Below are 22,688 nucleotides of genomic sequence, written 5' to 3' on the forward strand. Positions count from 1 at the left end.
ATTACAAGTAAACCAATGCAGTAACAACTAGAAGATGTATTAGAATCTTGAAAGACAAGAACTGTACTATACAAAACACTGAATCAAAGATATAAAGGAGGAACTACAAGAAAAGAACAGAGCTGAAGAAAAAGAAGGTAAAGAAGGCGAAGAACAGAGCCAATCTGAATGCTACAGGTGATGACGCCAAGTTGGAGAAGAAACTAAAACAAGCAAAATCAAAGCCATAGCTAAAGAAGACTTCGGAACTGAAAAAGACCTTAACAAACCAATAAAAAGACCTCATCCAATTACAGGCAAAATTATAAAGAAAAAGTATAATGAGAAACATTTAATCATAATGGTTATAAAGGGAAAAAAGTCTTGCGAACAAAGAAACAAAAAGAAATGCAGGTCTCAGACTTCCTCTCAGGTCAGTGTTACTAGATGCCCCGAAAGAGCTGATGGGCAACTGCGGAGTCTTGAAGGAAAACGACGGTGAAGGAGTTTATGTCCAAGGAAGTTGTCTGTCATGCTTGACTGACTCCTGCACTGCGCGCCAAAGGAAAAAGAATCCAAGGAACTCGATGGAAACAGCAAATGGAGAGCTGAAACAACATAAACACGTTAGCAGCTGCCTGGTGCTGAGGAGGCAAAATTTAAAGTTAACTCCTGCCAAATTAGAGGGACTTGGTTATTGCCTAGGACTTTCCACTGACATCCCTGAAGGGCCACGCTTGACAAGTAAGAACTGTATCTCATGACTAGACGGCCACACCCCCAAAATAAGGAAAACTCAGACATGGTAATAGGAGACCCAGAAGGAATGGAGAGAGACGTGCAGGAAAAAATATCTGAAAAAGTTGTGGGAAATAAAACCTCCCTATATTTCTCAGTGTTCCTGTAAAAAGACCTTCGCCTCCTGGGTCAGGGAAACAAATATGCCATAAAAGTGAGAGAATGTCTGCTTTTACTTCTCCTAGAAGCATTTCACATACCATAAGGATTAGAACTGTAGCCATGTGTTTAAACCTTCCTTATCGCACCAAAAGCCAAGCAGCTAACATCACAAGATAAGCACCTAAGGAGGCTCCAAAGGTTCAGAAGAGACTAGTGTATCAGCTTCCTAAGTATCTACATTTCAAGGAGGAACGAGATCCCGGAACTTGGGAAGGCATCTAGGTCTAAAATGCCAAGAAAAGGAGAGAGAGTATCTGGCTCCTGAAGAGATTTTATTTACATACCAAAGGGCTAAGTAAAGAGGAGACAGAGGGGGAGAGCTAACTCCTTCCCCTTTATAAGAAGGAAAAAACACCATACACACCCTCCCCCAACTATTCACATAAAACAACTTGGCCTGGCTCTCATAGCACTGTCCTAGCCAATAAGAACTAGGACAAAGGAGGACCAACTGTACTTACTGTGCGTTTATCACTGACTATGTTGTACTTAATAAGAAATCTGGCCCCAGCTGGTGTGGCTCAGTGGATTCAGTGCCAGCCTGAGAACCAAAGGGTAGCCAGTTCAATTCCCAGTCAGGGTACATGCCTGGGTTGCATGCCAGGCCCCCAGTAAGGGGCGCACAAGAGGCAACCAAACTTCGATGTTTCTCTCCCTCTCTTCCTCCTTTCCCCTCTCTCTAAAAATAAATAAATAAAATCTAAAAAAAAGAAAGAAATCTGTCTTTGATCCAGGAAGCCTTGTGTATGCATTGAGGGGGAAAAAGGAATAAAAATGAACATAAAAAGCCCAACAAAAAAATAATGGTCACAAACTTCCCAAAATTGATGAAAAAACATTAATCTATGCATCCAAATATATCAACAAACTCCAAATAGAATAAGAAATAAATTTTTAAAAAATTTAAGGTATAGCCCTGGCTGCTGTAGTTTTGTGGATTGAGCACCGACCTGTGAACCAAAGGGTCTCTGGTTCAGTTCCCAGTCAGGGCACATGCCTGGGTTGTGGGCCAGGTCCCCAGTAGGGGGTACACAAGGGGTGGCCACACATTGATGTTTCTCTCCCTCCCTTCCCAACTAAAAATAAATAAATAAAAATATTTTTAAAAAATAAAATAAAAATAAAAATAAAAATTTAACGTATAGAGAAAATCTTGAAAGCAGTAATAAAAAAAAGGAGTCATTTGTAGGGGAGCAATGACACAACTGGAAAGACTTCCCCTCTGAAAAATGGGAGACTGGGCGGCAATGGATGATGCCATCAAAGGCATTAAAAAAATGTATCAACCAAGAACTCGGTATCCGGAAAAATCCTTCCTTCAAAAATAAAGACAACGAGGAGGGTGGTGGGCAACTTTAGAGTGGTGAAACCTGACAAACACAGCCCCGACCAAGTAATCAAGGTCAGTATCATCAGTGATAGCTCATGTTAATAGCACTTACTCCTGACCTGATGTGTTGGGAACAGTACTTCACCTGTGTGGCCCTCCTCCCACGGACCCATAACCCCAGTGTAACCATGAGAAAAATATCAAACAAACTCAAATTGAAGGGCATTCTGAAAAATGTCCTACCAGTACTCCTCAAAACTCTAAAACATCAAAAATAAGGAAAATCTGAGAAACCGCTGCATACCAGAGGAGGGTAAGGAAACACGATGACTAAACGTAATGTGGTAAACCTGAATGAGATCCTGGAAAAGAAAAACACATTAGGAGAAAACTAATGAAACATGAATAAAGTGTCAAGTGTGGTTAATAGTAAAGTACCAGTGTTGATTCTCTACTTGTGACAAACGCACCATATTAATGTAAGATGTTAACAACAGGGGGAACTGATGAGAATTATATGGGAAGTCTATATATACCTTTACAACTTTCCTGTAAATCTAAAAGCTATCCTAAAATTAAACTTTTATTTTATTGTAAAAAAGTCTCAATAGATGGCTTTTTAAAAAAGATTTTATTTATTTTTAGACAGAGGGAAAGGGAGGGAGAAAGAGAGGGAGAAAACCATCAATGTGTGGTTGCTCCTTGCTCACCCCCGCACTGGGGACCTGGCCTGCAACCCAGGCATGTGCCCTGACTGGGAATCAAATGGGCAACCCTTTGGTTCGCAGGCCGGAGCTCAATCCACGGAGCCACCCCAGCCAGGGCTCAGTAGATGAATTTAAAGCAGATGACATACAACAGAAAACAAGATTAGTAAACTAAAGACAGGTTAAAAGATAATATACTCCTGATGATCAGAGAGGAAAAAAATCTGTAAAATACAAAAGAAAGAGAGAGAAAGAGAAAGAGATAGTGCCAGCCCCTAATAGGCATATGGAACACAATAAAAATATTAAAAGGAGTATAACAGAAGTCCCAGAGGAGAGGAGACACAGGATAGGATAGAAACAGTGTATAAACCGATAATGGCTGAAATTTTTCCAAAACTGATGAGAGATATCAACCCACAGATTTAAGAAGCTCTATAAACCTCAAGCAGTGAGAGAGAGAGAGAGAGAGAGAGAGAGAGAGAGAGAGAGAGAAAGGAAGGAAGAAAGAAAAAAGAAAAGAAAACCATTCCTTAGCACATCATTCTAAGATGGTAAAAGCCAAAGAAGGAGAAAAACTTTAAAATATCCTGAAGGAAAAAAATTCCATTATTTTCAAAGGAAAACAATAACATTGACAGCTTTCATCTCAACAAAAATGAGAGAAGCAGACAAATATCTTTAAAGTATGGAAAAGAAATTAATGCCAACCTAGAATTTTACACCCAGCAAACATATACTCCAAAAGCAAGTAAGAAATAAAAATATTTTTTCAGACAATAGAAAGAATTTGCTGTATATCTACACAGCCCTTAAAATTGATAAATGTTTACATTTATTGACATGAACAAAAATTCCTGAATACAACATATATGAAAATGAAATTTTCATATGCTAAATGAAAACAACATATAAATAATACCACTTATATATAATTGTGCATATAAATCAATACAAATAGAATACTCTGAAAAACATTTTATCACAAAAGATTAGTAGTGATTTCCTGTATTTCAAAGACTTTTTTTTAATCTAAACAAGAGAGAAAGAGAGGGAGAGAAACATCAATGTGTGGTTGCCTCTTGGGCACCCCCTACTGGGGACCCAGGTATGTGCCCTGACTGGGAATCAAACTGGCAACCCTTTGGTTCACAGGTCGGTGCTCAATCCACTGAGCCACACTAGCCAGGGCTAAAATGTTATTTTTTTTTAAATCCAAGGTCACCTTATAAGCCATCATCATCATCATCATAAATGCAGTGATATCATTGTTACATAAATTTTAATGTTCAGCATCAAATTGCCACATAAGGTTTTTCCTTAATAATTTTTTGTCTCCCATTTTTTCACCTACCTCCCCAACTCCACTCTCATTTGGCAACCAGCAAAATGTTCTCCGTATCTATGAGTTTGTATTTTGTTTGTTCATTTATTTTGTTCTTTAGATCCCACCTGTATGTGGAATCATATTATTTGTCTTTGTCTGACTTATTACTGTTAGTATAATACTCTCTAGGTCCATCCACTTTGTTGCAAATGGTAAGATTTCATTTTTTATGGCCAAGTAATATTCCACTGCATATTTGCACCCCCTCTTCTTTATCCATTCGTCTATCAATGGACACAATTTTTGAAAGCCAGCTCTATTTAGCAAAAAATTCTTTCATCTATGGTTGTGACTGCAAAATTCAAGGCAACTGCTACAGTAACACCTCTATCATTACCAACATAATTTGTTTTTAAAAGCAAAAATATTTCATCAAAGATGTGGCAAAGTAATTCACATGGGAGTCAGCCACATAGCTGACATGGAGCCTATCCATACAGCTTGATTTAGTAACAGAACAGCACCAGCACTCAAGAAGTTCCCGTACACTCAGCATTTTGCAAACGTGTTATCTCTAATTTTCAAAGCAACAATGCAATGCAGGTATAATTATCTACATTGTTAAAAGTATACACATTCCTTTCCAATTGCTACCATGTTGAAAATAAAGCGTTCAAGAAACAAAACCCAAAAAGAGTGGCATTTATTGATATAAATACTAGATACTAGACATTATACTGGATATTTCATATACTGATTTTTTTCTTCACAGGAATCCAGAAATTTAGATGAGAAAATTAAGACCCAGCTAAAAAGTAGCGGAACTGAAATGAAGATCATAAAATTATTTCAAAGCCTTTGCATTGACCATACCATCGCCTTGTTATTACCAATTCGAGAAGCTTCTACTATCTCTCCCTGTTCACAAGGGACAACCACTCAGGTTAACACAGCCAGCAACAGCAAATACAGTCCACGCAGGTGGCAAATCACCAGCCGAATGATCTATATTTTATACAAACTGTCCACGTAACTACAAAGCTAACTTACAATTTTATCTCTGCACTTCAAAATTCACAAAAAAAGAGTAAGCTGAAAGAGAGTCTTTCGTTTAGAAACGTCCATTACCACTACCACAAGTTAATTAAGCATGTGTTTTACTGCTAATGACTGAATGACACATTCTAGTGGCTTCAATGAGCACCAGGAATAGAAGTAATTATTACTATTATCATCATCATCAACAACACATCACTTCATTAATTCAACTCGTACTACACCATTGAAATTTATAACAGAGCATTTCCAATAAATGTCCACACACAAAGGCACACACCTTCATATGCACACGCACATGCACGCACACACACACACACACACACACACGTTTTCCCCTCTTACCTAAAGACCTGCAGACTGAAACAGTTGCCTCCTCCAGGAGCTTCAGATCAGTACTGGAGAGACAGAAGAAGAACAGTATTAATAATTATAACACTACATATGTACACAGTTACCAGTTAAAGGAACATATAAAAAATAAGAGAGGAATTCAGAAGGAAAATATGATATATATGGTGAACAATAAAACCAGCAAAATAAAAGGAAGCTTCTATTTTCAATGTAATTAGGAAACCGAATGTAATTCTCAATATGGGATTCCTAAAAGAGAAGGGCTCGGGCACCCCGCCTTTCAGGCACTGGGGCAGGGAGGCAGGGTGGGGCTGGAGACAGAAAAATTCGATAGAGGCAGGGGCCCCATCTGCCCGTGTGCAAGGGCAGTACTGGTCACAGGATTACACTTATTTAGAAAAATGCCATTATTTGGGGGAGATGGGGATTATTAACGTAGCCATAGAAGAGCTGCCTTCCTTCCCTTCCTCCCCTCCCCTCCCCAGGTCCCTACCACCCAGCTGTCCTAATGGGCGTGCAATCAAGGGAAGGAAGAAAAAGTATAGACAAGCAATTTGCAGCTTCCAAGGAGTTTACTAGTCTAGGAATCGGAGATACAGGAAGAACTGGCTTTAGAGTCTGGTGACTGGGTTAAAAATTTTGCGTTCTTTTCTGCTAATACACACGGCACGGCACAGGAAATCCTCCAAAAGGCAACTCCTCAAGGGTTACCTTAAAAATCCCCACCTCCTAGGGCTCACTGCTGTTGCTATTAAGCACAGTTTTAAAAAGAAAGGATCCATAAGCACTAAGGCATCTGACAAGAACATTTTGGAAAAAGTGGAAGAACACGAACTGCTTTAGCGTCTCGAGATCTACACAGTCCGGTATGCTGGCCACCGGCCACACGCAGTGTGGCACATGGCTAGTCCAGACTGAGATGCGCTGAAATGCAAGACACACACTGGACTTCAAAGAATGGAAATGACTCGTTATTAGTCCTTGTGTCCACAAAATAACATGTGGGATATACTGGGTTAAATGAAATATTGTATATATTATTAAAATTAATTTCACCCGTTTCAATTCACTCTTCTCATGTGGCTACTACAAAACTTTCAAATCCATGAGTGTCTCACATGTTTCTAATAGGGCTGCTCTAGAAACTGTCTCCAGCAATTAAGGCAGTATCATGTATAAAAAGCATTATACATGGTCATATAAAGAAAGCTAAAACCACTAACTACTTCAGTGGATATGCCAGCACCTTAAGAATCTCAAATTATATTCATACCCTAAAATATAAATACCTTTTCAAAGTTAAACCCTTACGTTTCATCTGAGATTAAATTTTTATAGCCAAAATAACCTGGAAACAACCCACAGTAAAGTGTTTACAGGTATTAGATACTTTCAGAGTGTCCGCCTGACTCACAACACGTGTCTGTGTGCTGTGCTCCTAACCCTTGCTTCCCCCTTCCCATCCACCCCTCCCCTGGCCATAGGTGACTGAGTCAGGGATGGACGTCCAGTGTAAGCCACACCAAAGTCTCGGGGAATTTAGAACTGAGCTGGAAAAACAGGTTTTCTGATGGCTGGAATCTGGGTGGAAAGCTGAGGGTTGTGGGAAGCCACCCTCTGCCCACTCAGCAGCAGAAAAAGCCAGGTAGTAAGAAAATGAATAAAAGGGCTTTGTGGGGAAAAGCGGTGACAGACAGGCCTCTCAGGATGCCGCCGGCCTTCGGCTTCCCGGGGCCAGAGCTTCCCAGAGCCCAGCGGGTTCTGGTCCTGGACTCTAATAGACAGCGCCCTGTCTCCTCATCACGCAAGCCCCTCTTTCTGGCATATGCTAAATCAAATTGATTTTTGTTAATAACCAAGAGGTTCTGATTAATAAATCACTGTGGTCAGATTTAATCATACACATTAGTAGTTGGCAAGAAGTGGGAACTATGAATTACTCAGTTTATTGGTTACTCAGGCAAAAAAAAAAGAGGTATAAAATGCAAAGGACTATAAAGAGCTTTATGAGGTTAATAACTAGACCACATGCATAAAATCTGCTTCACTGGTGCTTCCACTTTCTTCAGTCAATAACACTCTCAACGCGGGCTGGAACCAAGGGCTTCAATTATATATATATATATATATATATGTGACTATAACCTTCAAAAGCTTCTGGATTTGTTCATTCAACAAACTACCTGGATGCCCAGGAGATGTGGGCTCTGTGAAAGATGCTGCCTCTGTCTCCAGGCTACATGGAGGAAAGAAGTGGCAGACAACTGGGTGCAGGGGAAGTATGAAAACCAAGACCAGCCCTGTGCCTGAGCTCACAGGAAGTGCATGCACCCAACTTACTCTAGGAGCAGTCACGGAAGGCACCCTGGAGGAATTGCCTGTCTGTCCTGAAGGAGCAAAAGAAATCGGTCGGGCAGACCAAAGGAGAGGGCCTTCCACACACAAGGAATAGTACGCGCAAAGGCGTGGCAGTCACAGAGAGCCTGGCATGTTCTGGGAAGCGAAGCTCAGTCATCACTGGAGAAATACACTAGACAGCTGCAATTCAGAGTTCAGTTTCCCAACTCGTTCTCAACAGAAAGGCTCCCCAAACAGGTTTCTAATTGATTTCTAACACAATATTAGCCTTAAAAGGGATTAATTAATTCCACATGTATTAATGAGGTCCATTTGTACATTACTTCTTCCAGGAAACCTTCTTTGATCACCTAAGACCAGATGAGAAAGTCTGGATTCTGCCCAGAAGCACCCAACCACAAAACTGAGCACATGGTAGCCAGTAGCAAGATTGCCCAATTACCTGTCTGTAGCCTCCCTGTTCAATCGAGGGCTCCTAGCCTCGTTCAAAGCAGGCACTTAAAAATGCACCGAGTGAATGTCAGACACTACGCTACCAGAGAACAAAATTACATCCCTCCCCTCGACCCCCTGGTTCCTCAAGAAACACCTGACACTCTCCAGCCCTCAAGGCAAGGTCTGCACCCAAGTTTAAATTTTTATTAAAATGTTCTTTAAAACACTCATTGAATCGGTCTGGAAAGGCTGGGATTTATCCCACTTCTCTAGGAAAGCTCCCTCTGGTGGTAAGCAGCCAGCCAGCACCTGCCACTGTGATTAGGTCCATCAGGCTGGGTCTCCCACACACGGCAGGGATCTGACACGGCACCACTGCCTCCTCAACAATCACCGATTCGGGTCACAAGCACATGCAGTGCCCAGGCTATGAACTCCGTGAGAGCAGGGAAATGTCTCATCCATCCATGCTTCGCCACCATGCCTGGTCTGGTGGCTCAGCCAGAAGACAAATACTTGGTAATTACCTATCAAATAAAGGGTTTACAGAGCTCTGTTTGGGCAGTGTCCCTGCAGCTTCTGCACTCTGCAGCCTTACTTATTTCTACAAAGGAAATCAGCCAGGCGCACCCCTGCCAAAAGCAACACACTGATTGTTAGAATAGAATTCCTTTCCTCCCACCTCTCCATCCTCCAATTTTCTATACTTCTTAGAACATTTTAAGAATAATCTCCTTTCCTAGTTGCTTGATTTAGAGCTAAAATGAGATGGCTAGCAACTGGGGTGGCTGGTAACTGTTGCTGTGTGTGACAGGCACCTATGCACAGCACTGCTTTAGTGAAACAAATGAGCTCAGATCTCCTGGCAGCAGGCAACTAACCAATCATCATTTGCAGTAAATAAAACTAAACTGGTACCGCAGAATATGCCAATGTTTCCAAGACAATTAGAAACTGAATGTGTTTCTGAAGGTAGGTTTGGGGCACTGGAAGCATAAAAGGGGCAAAAAGCAGCAAATATTCATACTAATACAGATTAAATAAATTAGCACCACACAAGGTACTTCAAACTTACTGTATGTGTACATAAACTCCCCAATTCCAGGTCAATTTGAAAAATGTCAATAACGAGAGAGTAAGGCTAAATACTTCAAACTACTGACCTGCTGCTCTTAACCTTTGCTAAGTGAACTAAACCTAGGTAAACAACCACAGTGATCCAAAGACCAGGCAGGCGTGGCTCCATGGGGAGCAATCCTTTTCTGTGACAGCGCATCAGACTCCTCCTTCTCAGCCTATGTTGCACTCCAGCAGCAAGGCAAACAGAGGAAGTCACACAACAGGAGCCTCAGTTTGGCTGGTGACACCCCACTGAACGAGACCTACAGGGCTGGAGATCTGTGCCCAAGAGCCACACACATCACCCCAAGAAAATGTAAAACCCGCCTAGGAACTGTTTTCACAGTTTTAAGAACTTCGATGGGTTCCCCTGAAGATATAATTCGGCGAGGGAGTAGGTATTAAAGTTTTCACAGCCAGCCCTGGCCGGTGCGGCTCAGCTGGCTGGTGGCGTTCTGCAAAGTGAAAGGTCAGGGCACGTGCCTGGGCTGCAGGTCTGGTCACTGGCTGCGGCACCTGTGCGAGGCAACAATTGGTGCTTCTCTCTCACATGGATGTTTCTCTCCCTCCCTTCCTCTGTCCCTCCCTCTCTCAAAATAAATAAAATCTTTTAAAATAACATTTTCACAACTATAGGAAAATGCATTGTTTTCTGAGAGAGAGAGAAATCGATTGGTTGCCTCCCATGTGCCCTGACCGAGAATCGAACCCACAATCTTTCAGTTCACAGGATGATGCTCCAACCAGCCAAGCCATGCAGGCCAGGGAGGGGGGTTCTTAAACATCACCACTGCCATCCCTGGACTATATTCTAAGTCTGTTCCCTCCCTTACTTTGATTTCACGAAGAGAATCTCCTTAGGAAGAGATCTGTCGTCAACCTCAACTTCACACTCTCCACGTGCTTCTATGAGAACTTCCACACCGAAATTCCCCAACGAATACCAATAATACAGCTGAATTATTTCTAAGTTACATCTCAAATAATCAATGTAATTATGCCACCTCTACCGAGTACGCCAACATACATCATGAAAAAGTTAAGTAACTGGAAAGTGTAGTTAGCACAGAAGACTGGGAAGGCAAATTAGAGCAAAAGGAGTTTGGATTTTACCTTACATAAAACAGGAAGCTATTAAGCACAGAATCAAAAACACACAATAACGAAACTCTTAAAGCAGCAAGCAGCAAGGTGCTCAGATATACAATGGTAACTGTCTGACCCTGGCTAAAACCATCTTGATTTAGCAAAAAATGACGAGAGAGAGAGAGGTAGAGAGAGAGAGAGATTAATAATAACAATGTCTGTATGATGAATTTGATAAAACCTAACCTTGTATCACAACCACTATAATTAACTGCCAAGTATTGGGCCAGCAAACTTGGATAAACCAGTAACAGTTATTAACGCAGAACTAAGTCAATCAAGCACATAATCTTTAAGAATTCTAGTTTAATTCTACTAAAGTTATATACTAAATTGGAACACTAGGAGGAAATATTAACAGGAAGAATAGGGAATGTCTCTACATCACTGGACTCACGGGCTGGGCACTTTCGATACTTAAACACCACGTGTGCTACCTCTCAACATAACCACGGCCATCGATTAACAAACTCACGCACACCAGCGGCAAGGACGTCCAATCACGTGGGCTATTACTGAAAACAATGCACACCCTCCCAGGATAATGGAAAGAGTACAGATTGTGAAGCCACAGAACTTAAGTTCAGCTTTCTCACTTCCTATTGGCATGGCCTAGACAGGTTACTTAATTTGAACCTTAGTTTCTTCATCTTTAAAAGGGAGATAAGGACGCCACCATCTCATAGCACAGCTGCAAGGACTATGTGGCCAAGTATGGAAAGCGCCCAGCACACGGCTCAGAAAATGTAAGGTCCCTAACCCGACCACAACAATAGGGCAAACCCACAAGTACCAAACTTGCAAATTTGCATACATCTGTTCATCAACACTTCTTACAAGTAATTTGCCAGTTTCCCCGCCACTGTAGAACAGAAGGGAAGTATAAAACATAATTTAGTAATTTCTGGAGTACTTTTACACTTTGAAACAGTCTCAAACAGCTGTATCAAATAACTGTAGGTGATTTGCTTTGATTTTATTTACATTAATGTTTCAGTATAGTCAAAATATAACACTAATGCATTACAAAGGAAATCAGTATTCCTTATTCACCCAGCAAAATCCCTCAGTATTAAGTAACTTTTAATAAGTGGCAGAACCAGGATTAAATTTAGGTATTTTTCTTTTTTTAAAGGAAATGGCTTGTATACTATATTATTATAAAAATGAACTGTGCGGAAACCACCATGAAGTAACACTGCACACCCATCAGAACCGCTGAAATGAAGAGAGTGACAACATCAGACGCTGGCAAGGGTGCAGGGGAACTGGACCTCCCATCCATCAAGGGTGGGGTGGACGCGATGCAGCCGCGCTGGAGAGCTTTGGTAGTTTTGTGTAAAACTAAATTCGCACTCGCTGTACAAATCAGAAAGTGCCCTCTTGAGCACCTATCTCAAAGAAATAAAACCCTGTGTTCACACCAAAACCGGTACACAGATACTCCTAGCAGCTTCATTCATCATAGCCCAGAACTGGAAGCAACCCGAAGCCCTCCAACGGGTCCCTGTTCAGATGAACCGTGGTGCACACACCACACAGGATGCCACTCGGCAGTAAAAAGGCACGACCCACTGGTGGGGACACCGCAACCGGAACAGGGCTAGAGGACACTGCACTGAGGGGAAAGGGCCTGTCTCAAATGTGACATATTGCATTATTCCACTTACGTAGTTTTCTTGAAATAACAAAATTACAGAGATGGAAGACTGATTAGCAGCTGCCAGGGGTTAGAGATGGGAGGGGGAAAGCACGGGTGTCGTTACAAAGCGAAATCACAAGGCAGCCTTGCTGGAAACAAGTGTCTTGGTTATGGTGGTGGTTATACAAGTCTACACATGTGCTAGAATTGTACATAGTAAACACACATGTATGAATGAGTGCATGTATAACTAACTGCCGAACCCACCACAACCTTTGGGGACAGCTCCGACGTCAACTCCTGGTTCTGATACTGAACTACAGTTACGCAAGACACTACCACTGGGGGAGACTGCGTGAAGGATGAAAGGGACCTCACTGTACATTTCTGCAACCTCCTGTGACTCTCTTATTTCAAAATAACAAGTTTAAAAAACTAAATCAAAAATAAAGCTAGCCCTAGCCAGTGGGGCTCAGTTGGTTGGAGCATCATCCCATAATCGAAAGGTTGCGGGTTCAAGTCCTGGTCAGGACACACACCTAGGTTGTGGGTTCAAAGACTACTCTAGGTGCATACAGAAGGCAACCAATTGATGCTTCTTTCTCACATTGATGTTTTCCTCTCTCCCTTCCTCTCTACCTCCCTCCCTCTCTAAAAGCAATGAAAAAATGTCCTCGGGTGAGGATAAAAAATTTAAAAAATAAAAAATAAAGCTATATAACCTATGCAAGAGTTACATAAATATACACATTTTTATAACACACATGTACACAATTCTGCATGAATAAGATTATGCTCTATGAATGGCTTTATAACTGGCTTTAACCATTTAGTATGCTGTGGATCTTTTTCTATATCTATAAACATATGATTATTTTTAATAAGTGTATATTGTTCCAGTATGCATTGTTTTTGTTTGTTTATTTACTCAATCTCCTTACTGGACATTAGGTTGTGAGCAGTTTTTTGCTATTATAAACACTGTGATGGGTACCTATCCGTGCAAACCTCTCTACACATATTTCTGAACTTGTCCGATTATCTCCTTAATATAAATTCTAGAAGTGAAATTGCTAGGGCAATGAACATACACTTCTGTTCTGATGAGTAGTGCAAATTACGTTCCAGAAAGACTTAACCAATTACCATTTGCACCAAAAGTACTGTGGTTTATAAGCCCACACATATTCCTAAATTTGCAGAATTCCAAACCCAGATCTTTGACACCAAATCCAGTGATCTTTATACTTAAGTAAGCATGTGTTGACAGTAAGCAAGCATAAGAACCTTAACGACAAATACAAATTTTTCTCCTCTAAAATGGCCTATAGAGAGGAATCTACAAAGGTTGTACACCTGACTGGCAAATTATCATCATGCCACTGTAAATTTGAAGCAAGTTCTATTCAGCACCCTCTACATTCGTTCACTGTACCAGGCAGTCAGTTTTTGAGTTACATCACATGGGGGATGATGTACATGGAGAAATACCGTACAGAGAATTTGTGATCTTTGGACTTAAACTCCGCATTACAATGCCCCGACGTGACAAACAACCCTGGCCTTAACTTCAAGGATGACAGAGTGAAGCAGACACAGCAATGTTCAGCAGTGATGGGGGAAAACATCGCAACAGATGATTATGTTAGCCACTTATGCAGAAACCGTCTCCGAGGGTCAGCCACAATTCACAAGGTGACAGGAGAGAAGGGAAACGACCCTGGCCTTCACGGTGAGATCTGCTGTCCACCACAACCTCGGGAGACCCTGCCACTGGTTTGTGAGTGAAAAGCGTTAAAGACCAGAGCTCAGTGCTACAGCGCGCACCCCTTCATTCATCGACCCCACTCCGGTATTAGATGGCGGACGGCTTTCCAAACCTGACAAATAAACAAAGAAGAAAATCTGTGGGTAGGGCAACAAAGTTCATTTCATATGAAGCCTGAGTTAAGAATTCAAGTGTCCACAACCAAAAAAATATATAAAATATGTAAAATGGGTCATGTAATAAACTAAATACCTACTCCTGATAAATGTCACACATGAAAATATGTAAGAGTTACTTACAATATTTTAGTAGCTGGTGTGACAGGTCAGTACAATTGGCAAATACCACTTGAGTTAAAGGAAGGAGCACAAGAAGGCTGGCAAGTTAACTGGTGACCTGTGTCCTATACCATGGAGCCAGCCCTGCAGAGCACCAGAAGTAACTGTGGCCCTACAGCAGTTTCTACCTTCCAACATTTCTTCTCTTCTGGACCCTTTTTTTCCCCACCAACCCATCTGTCTCATTCTTCATGTATCCACACTTTGGATTGTTCAGTAACGTAGGAGGCAACAATGGACACTGCCAGGCCATGGTGTTGGCCCTCAGGAACTAAAGAAAGGCAAAGGAGGTTGAAAAATACATAATCTCAGAAAAGAAGCTTGCCAATTGGTTGTAGAACACTGCAACCTAGAAGAAGTCTTATGATAACCGTGTTCTCAACTGCATCAGATTTTTAAAAAATTGTACACATGACAGAAATAATTTATTTTTTTAAGATTGTATTTATTTATTTTTTTAGAGAGAGAGAAAGGGAGGGAGAAAGAGAGGGAGAGAAACATCAATGTGTGGTTGCCTCTCATGCACCCCCTACTGGGGACCTGGCCCGCAACCCAGGCATGTGCCCTAACTGGGAATGGAACCAGCGACCCTTTGGATCGCAGGCTGGCACTCAATCCACTGAGCTACACCAGCCAGGGCAGAAATAATTTATTTAAAAAAATTGGAAGTTCCAACTAAGTACACACTTAGCAGAACTTCATTAATATGAAATCCACTAATTTAGAATTTGGGTTTTTTGGGGCTACAATTGAGTTGAAACTTATATAATTTAAGAAAAGTACTTTAATAAGGGAGGAGATTTATTTAACTCTATACAAAAAATACTGTGTTCAAATACTTTAGCATAGTAATTGTTGATATGCAAATAAATTTGCTGATTAAATATAATTTGCAATTTGTATAGACCAATATACTATTCAAAGTTCTCTCACCCTGATTATTTCATTTGATTTCTTTTAAAAACCCTGACGTTGACTGAGGAAACAGGAATATCCTCACTGTACAGGTGACAGAAAAACACAGAAGCTAAATAACCCAAGGTCACAATACAAAAATAAACATATCTAACTTCTAGTTTAATACTCTTCAAGTATGAACAGTATCAATTTAGCTATTTTTTTATTAAAGCGAACCCACATAACATCAATCTAACCCTACTGATAACTACTTGGAATTTCCATATAGACCTAAAGAAGTATTGTCATACATTCATGTTATGATTCAAATCATGTAAAATTTATGTGATAATAAAGAACTGGAGAAAACAAAACCTTTAAGTCTAATAAGGAAAGCAAAGGACTTCATTGTAACTGCTATGAAATAATAAACTCTAGTTTGGTCAGGAAGCTAGATTTTTAAATTATACATTCCCTAATTCACAGATTTCAGTAATTGAGACTGGTTTTATTTTACTAGTAAGCACACCAATCTTATATGTGAATCTCATTAATAAAAGAAGATAAACGCATAGTTCAAATCTATTGATGAAAAGCAGATGGGCAGAAAGCTGTCGGAGGACAGAAATTATACACAGATTTCTGAACGTAGATTTTCTGAACAATTCAAGTAAATACAATTATGAGGTTTACAAAATAAATATTGAAAATGCGTAAGTCCCTCTTTTCACTGAAAATTCTGTCATAAAATCATTTCAAAATTGACATTGTATTACTGTATTTTCAGCCCACAACATATATACTGACAAATTGCATGCATGTCAGTTTAAAACACAACCTGAGCAAACCAACAAGTAACCATTCAGAAAAGTATGGAAGCATTTCTAAAGACTTCCCCCCCTTACCTTAGCAAAGACAGAATTACAGAAATCATTCACAAAACTAACTAAAATCAGCCCATTCAGTGGTTAAACTGTGGGAATGTTAATGTTTTAAAAGGGCCTATTCATAGGAAAAAGTCAAAGGATAAAAACTGCACATAAATTTATTGTAGCAATTTTTAATGTACCAGACAGAACCAAAAGGTATTTATACTCATGTGATTCACAGGCAGTCCTATACGCTGTCATTCAAGTGCCAAAAATGAAAGGGACTATACCTATTACGTGTCCAAATTCCAGCAACTACCATGCAATATAATATCGTGCTTATTTTCTCAAGAAAGCAACAGAAAAAAATGACTTAAAAATTGAGATTCCAGCCAACACAGTGAGAAAAAGAAAGAAGGGTGCACTTGAAATAAAGCTTACTTGTCCCTTTTTTAATGTTTTAAATATGCTAGTTACATCTCCCCCCAAATGAACTTCTAGCTTAAGGGAGCCATCGACCCTGGGCAAACTGAAGCATATTCTAAAACGATTTTGCCTAGAAAGGTCTAAAGGAAGCAACAGGTTTTGACTCAAGATGTAAAAACTGAACTTCTTTTGGTCCCTCAATTTGAGAAACTAAGGTGCCAAAAGAGGTATCAAATTATTCATTCCCTTAGTCAACGGCCTAGTACGTGCTTTTGGTCGCTGTTCAAGTGACCCTAGGGTGAAAGAACCAGAAGACAGTTTAGTAGTTAGCCCACGCCCACTCAGGGACACAGTGGGTGGTTTCAACTTGGAAAAGTTCTAAGAAAATTGTGCGTAAAGTGTGCCAAAGAGAATAAAAATATAGAAGTGAATGCACCCAAAATTCTAAGGAAAAAATTAATTTTACAACCATTTAATTGATTCTGTCAGTTAAAAAACTGTGACCTAATTCAATAAAAGACTCTTTTCCTGTTTCTCAATCAAGGAAACAGGTCAAGAAACTCAGAAAGGATCATTCAGGCAGCCCCCCTTAGAGAGAGAAGACACACACCACCGAGGCAAGGCTAAAACAATGGACAGATTGCCATCAGCTTGCATGCATGAATTATAAATAATGTAATTACACATTTACACTGTAAATACAAGTACCTGTCATTATGACCTATTGCTCTGAAAGCACTTTGAAAATATGAATATGTAATGTGGTGATTCTTTTCTCAAAGATGATCACATATTTGATGTTGCAGCTCTCCAACCATTATTTGAAGCTTGTCCTGTGATTATTCTTCCAAATGGAGATTATATGGCATGAGAGCCAACAGATCCGGTCCGGAGCTTCACCGACCTGCTTCAAATCTAGTCCACACCAGTTATTAGCTGTGCGACCCTGGACAACCTCCCCAGCTCTCAGTTTCCCCACTTCCAGGAATATAACAGTGCCTACCTCACAGACTGGACCCAAGAACTACATGAGGAACTGCATCCTGGCAATGAGATGAGCCCAGCACCTGGCACACAGTATGTGCTCAACAAATAACAGCTAGATTAAGGTAGATGGCTCATTGGCCCAGGGTCTTAGCTGAATGTACATATTGTTTATAATGTAAGAGCGATCCCTAAAAGAAAAATCAAACTGGTCACTGGAACCTAACGATACTGAAGAGACATGGAAGACATTTAAAATAATTTTTTTTAGAAAATACAACTAACTGAAGTTTAAAAAAACATAGTGACATGATATATACGTACAATGAACATTATTCAGCCTAAAAAGGAAGGAAATTCGGATATGTGCTACAACATGGATAAACCTTGAAAATACTCTAAGTGCCATTAGCCAAACACAAAATGACTAATATTATATGATTCCACTTACAGTTACCAAGAATAGACAAATTTATACGGACCGAAGGCAGAACAGAGGCTGTTACTGAGGGGCTGGGGGAAGGGGAAATGGAGAGTTATTTAATGGGTACAGAGTTTCTGTTTGAAATGATGAAAAGTTCTAGAAATGTACAATGGTGATGACTATACAACACTGGGAATGTAGTTAATGCCACTGAATCAGACACTTAAAATGGTAAATTTATGTTATGTTAATCTCACAATAGAATAAACCATGTGAGTAAAATCTTTCCATCTCATAGGAGAGTTAGTAAATTACAGCAGACTAGACTCAATTCCCAAGTTAAAACATGCTCGTCTCTGGAATACACTGCGACACAGGCCACACCAGCCGAGGTAATGTGTTTCCTGGCTCACTGTCCCGCCACACGGGACTCTTGCCACTCCTCGAACATGCAGAACTTACTCTTGCTTCAGTTCCCTCTACCCGGAATGCTCCTTCCCCGGGATCTGTGTGGCTCACTCCCTGTCTCTGACCAAGTGCCGCTTCGCCAGAGGACGCCCTCCCATTCTGTCACTCTACATGACCTCACTCTGCTTCTCTTTTCTCTCACTGCATTTGGCATTTCCAAACATGACCTTATATATTTACTTCTTTACTTGTTTACTGCCCAACTCCTCCACTAAAATACAAGCTTCATGAGGGTAGGGACCCCCCCCTCATGTTCACTGCAAGATCTCTGGCCTTAAAAATAGTGCCTGGGAAGTTGGAGGCATTCAATACTATTTTTTGGTAAATAACCTTAAATAATTCATATTTACTAAAAAGGAAACACACATAAATCATTGATTTTTTTTAAGTTACATAACAATAATACAGTACAATCTCATATTTGTGGGGGGAAGGCAGATACAAATACATATGTGCATTTCAAAAAGTATGGAAGAACAGCTCTATGTGATGAGAATACATGACTGTTTTCCCTTTTGCTTCTGTTTTTCTAACTTTTCTGAACTGAAAGGCAAGTGTGATTTTGTAAAGTCTCTTTTACCAGCAAATCTACCGAAAACTCACCCCACTTACATAATTAGGGATATGCACAAAGCCGTGGCTACAAGAAGTTCATCAGTTTTGTATATAAACAGGTAAAATAAGAAACCACCAAAATGTTCAACATCCGTTAAATCACTATGTACGTCATAACACACAACATTCTCCAACCATTTAAACTTATGTGGTAGAAAAACACTGACAGCAGGGAATATGAGTTAAAGGAACGATGTAGAGAACATGATGCGAACATTTTTAAGTGAGGGAACTGAAGGATATACACATATGTTAACAATGGTTACTTTTCATTGTCACCACTGTTTTTATCTTTTTGCCTTCCTTGAGCTCTCCTGTACTTAAGGTACTAAAAATGGACATGCATTACTTTGGTACTCAGAAAAATCCACTGGAGTGAGTGTGCCAGAAGCTGCCTTCCTGCCTCATTGGAGCACCACCTAGTGCTCAGTGCATGTAATACAACTTCATAACCCAGTGAGGTTGCTAAGAAGTAGCCTTTACAAAAAGGGCCTTGTGCAAGCACAAAGACAAATATTATTAGACTCAGGGTCTGGCCTATTTTTAAAACAACTGAACAATAGGATTTTTCATCATTAGGATAAAGCAGTCATAAGAAAATTAATTAAATTTCTGCTGCTTATTTTCATCCCTCAAATATTTCAGACTCTCAAGACAAGGTCCTTGCTCTTTTTTAAATTAATAGGTATTTATTCCTTGAAAGAAGAGGAAAGTCAGACACTGTACATGCCTTATGACATTTTGTCCTCCCCACAAATTTGTATGGTGGGTATTATGATTTCCATCTTACAGAAACATCCACAGGCTCAATGAGGTGAACTCCCTTTCCTAAGTTCAAAAAGCTAGTAAGTGGTGAGGCCGAGATGCAAGACAAAGTTGGTCCGCCTTCAAAATCTATGCTCCCCGAACCATGCTTCACTGCTTCTCTTCTCAACATCACCCAAAATCACTGCACCTCTCAGCAAAACGACTCTTATTCTTAGTAAGTACGCAAGCTGTCACCATACTGCTCAGCACTGCTGTCAAATCTAGAACTCCAAGCTCATTAAGCACTAATGCTCAAATTAAGTATCAATCGAAAACGGAAAAACTTTGACAATATATTATTCTCTGTACGTTTCTGCCCGCTGGAAACATCCGTTTCACAAGGATGCAAGACTTCCCACTTCCTGGAGAGGCACAGGACCTAGACCTGCCTCATGGGCGGTTACAGAACTGCAGCTGCCTCGCACTTGGTTTCCTGCCCGACTTTCTCTTCCTCCCTGCGCTTCCCAGCCTATCACTCACCCTACCTAAAAAGAAACCTCCCTAAAACAGCACTTCCCCAAATCCATTCAACAAGAACCTACCTGTAAGGGATCAGATTTCTAATCCTCAGCTTTCTAACAGGTCTGCCAAGAATGGGCCACACCCATCAAAAAAAAAAAAACGGTGGACCAATTTTGATGTCCCCATTCAGCCCTCTGTGATCAGACTCCCCACACGCTTCAGTGCCTCCTGAAACACCCTGAAACGCAGGGGTGGGCAAAAGAAGGTTTACAGTTTTGAGTATGGACAACATAGTTTATCCTTGTATTATCATTTATTGATTATTGTATTAGAATGGTAAACCTGCTTTGGCCCACCCCTGTATTTGGGAAGTGCTTTCAGTGCTCCCTAAAATTTGTTCCGCACCTATTACACTTGTTCCTCACACCCTTCCAACATTGACTGGAAGAATTAATGGAAGCCATTTGGTTACACTTTATTCACAGCGTAAGAATCACTTCTACCCACGTGTACAAGATTATTCACTGCTGCGTTACATGTAATAAGAAAACACTAGAAGCGATCCCAAGGGTAAAACTATATTGCTCTATTAATTATGGTATATTCAGCGATGACATGCTATGCCCCATCAAAAACAAGGAGGAGCTAATATATACATATATATGGCTCTCTAAGATATAATCAATGAAAAAAATACAAAGTTTGGAAGTGTGTACATGTTACCATCAGTCTAAAATGAGGGGGATGTATGTGCACATTTGTCTGAATGTACACGTGCTATGATCTGAATGTTTGCGTCCCCCCCAAAATTCTTATGTTGAAATCTTAACCCTACAAATACATTGCATTATAGGTGGGCCTGTAGGGGTGATTAGGTCGTGAATGTGGAATCCTTATGCATGGGATCAGTGCCTTTCACTAGAAAGACCCCAGAAAGCTTGCTCACCCCTTCTGCCACGTGAGCACACAGAGAGACCGTGTGGGCTATGAACCAGAAAAGGGCCATCACCCAGCCATGATGGTGCCCTGACCTCAGACTCCTGCCTCCAGAACCACCAGCAATGAATTCTTGTAGTTACAAGCTACACAGTTGGTGGCATTTTGTTAAAGTAGCCTCAAGAGACTAAAACAGCATGAAACATCCCTTAAAAGGACATCTAAGAAAAGTGGTAACACCTGTTGCCTCTGGAGCAGAGAACCAGGCACGGGGGGAGGGGGGGGGGTGGGGAGGACAGAGCCCTGCCGCTTTTACAACCTTTGAATCCTTTGAATTTCGAACCACAAGAATGTATTATCTTTGCAGACAAAAATAAATAAAATTACAATCTTTTAAATCCCATCTACAGACACCATGGCTCCTGCATCTCTTCCCACCACCTACCTGTGCTAGGCTGGGCTCTGGCCCACAGAAGAGGCCCCTGCGAGCGACACTGTCCTTCAGGCAGGCTGGTGTCCCCCCTCCACACCCACACACACAGAACTGTGTCCTGCCTCCGGGCCTTTGTCCAGCTCCTTTCACAAGTGCCAGAACCCTCCTTCTCACTTGTTCCCTTTTTAAACCTCCCGCCTCCTTGGGGGCTCTGTTCACATCCCAACTCCTCCGAAAGACTTTCCAGCGCCCTGCAACCCGGACCGCCCCACACAGTTTCCACGTGTCTTCCAACTTTTTACCTGCATATCTGCAACGTGTCTATCTGATCTTAGAACTGAGTTATTTTTACAAACAAAACAAAAACTGTGTAGTCGAGAAGTAATAGTTTCTGCTAAAGGACAGAGTGATTACCACCATATGAGGCAATCCAAATATCAAATAAAATGAAAACCTGATTATATCCTTTCTGATGAAAATCTTTCAATGGTTTCCAATGATATTAGGACAAAGTCCAAACTCCTTAATATCTTTCACCAGAACCCTCAAATCTTGCACACCGCCTCCCTCATCACTCTTCAGATTCGCACACCTGGCACGCTCTTCCTCACCACTGGGATTTCCTTATGGCGTTCCCCTACCTGGACCAGTCCCCCCTTATTCCCAAGCCACCTTTCCTCTGGCTCAGGAATCAGTTTAAAAGTGAAATGTTGGTTTTGCCTATCAGATTGGCAAAGGTCAGAGAGTCTAACAATGCATTAAACTGACAAAGGTGTGGGGAGACACACTTCCCCATACACTGCTGGAGCAGTACAAACTGCACGACTTCCACGGGGCACAGTTGGGCA

General features: G+C 40.8%; 1 protein-coding gene across 3 annotated transcripts in view; it reads right to left on the bottom strand.

Annotated features, from left to right (window-relative positions):
* The window catches only part of DYM (dymeclin), a 286,983-nt gene that overhangs the window by 242,512 nt on the left and 21,783 nt on the right, over positions 1–22,688 (bottom strand). For all 3 annotated transcript variants that reach the window (XM_053912308.2, XM_053912309.2, XM_024580592.3), the window contains exon 3: positions 5,705–5,757. In XM_053912308.2, coding sequence (XP_053768283.1) covers positions 5,705–5,757 — 53 coding nt within the window. The remainder of the gene's footprint in view (positions 1–5,704; positions 5,758–22,688) is intronic.

The sequence above is a fragment of the Desmodus rotundus genome, chromosome 10 (assembly GCF_022682495.2).
Source record: "Desmodus rotundus isolate HL8 chromosome 10, HLdesRot8A.1, whole genome shotgun sequence".
Taxonomy (NCBI): domain Eukaryota; kingdom Metazoa; phylum Chordata; class Mammalia; order Chiroptera; family Phyllostomidae; genus Desmodus; species Desmodus rotundus.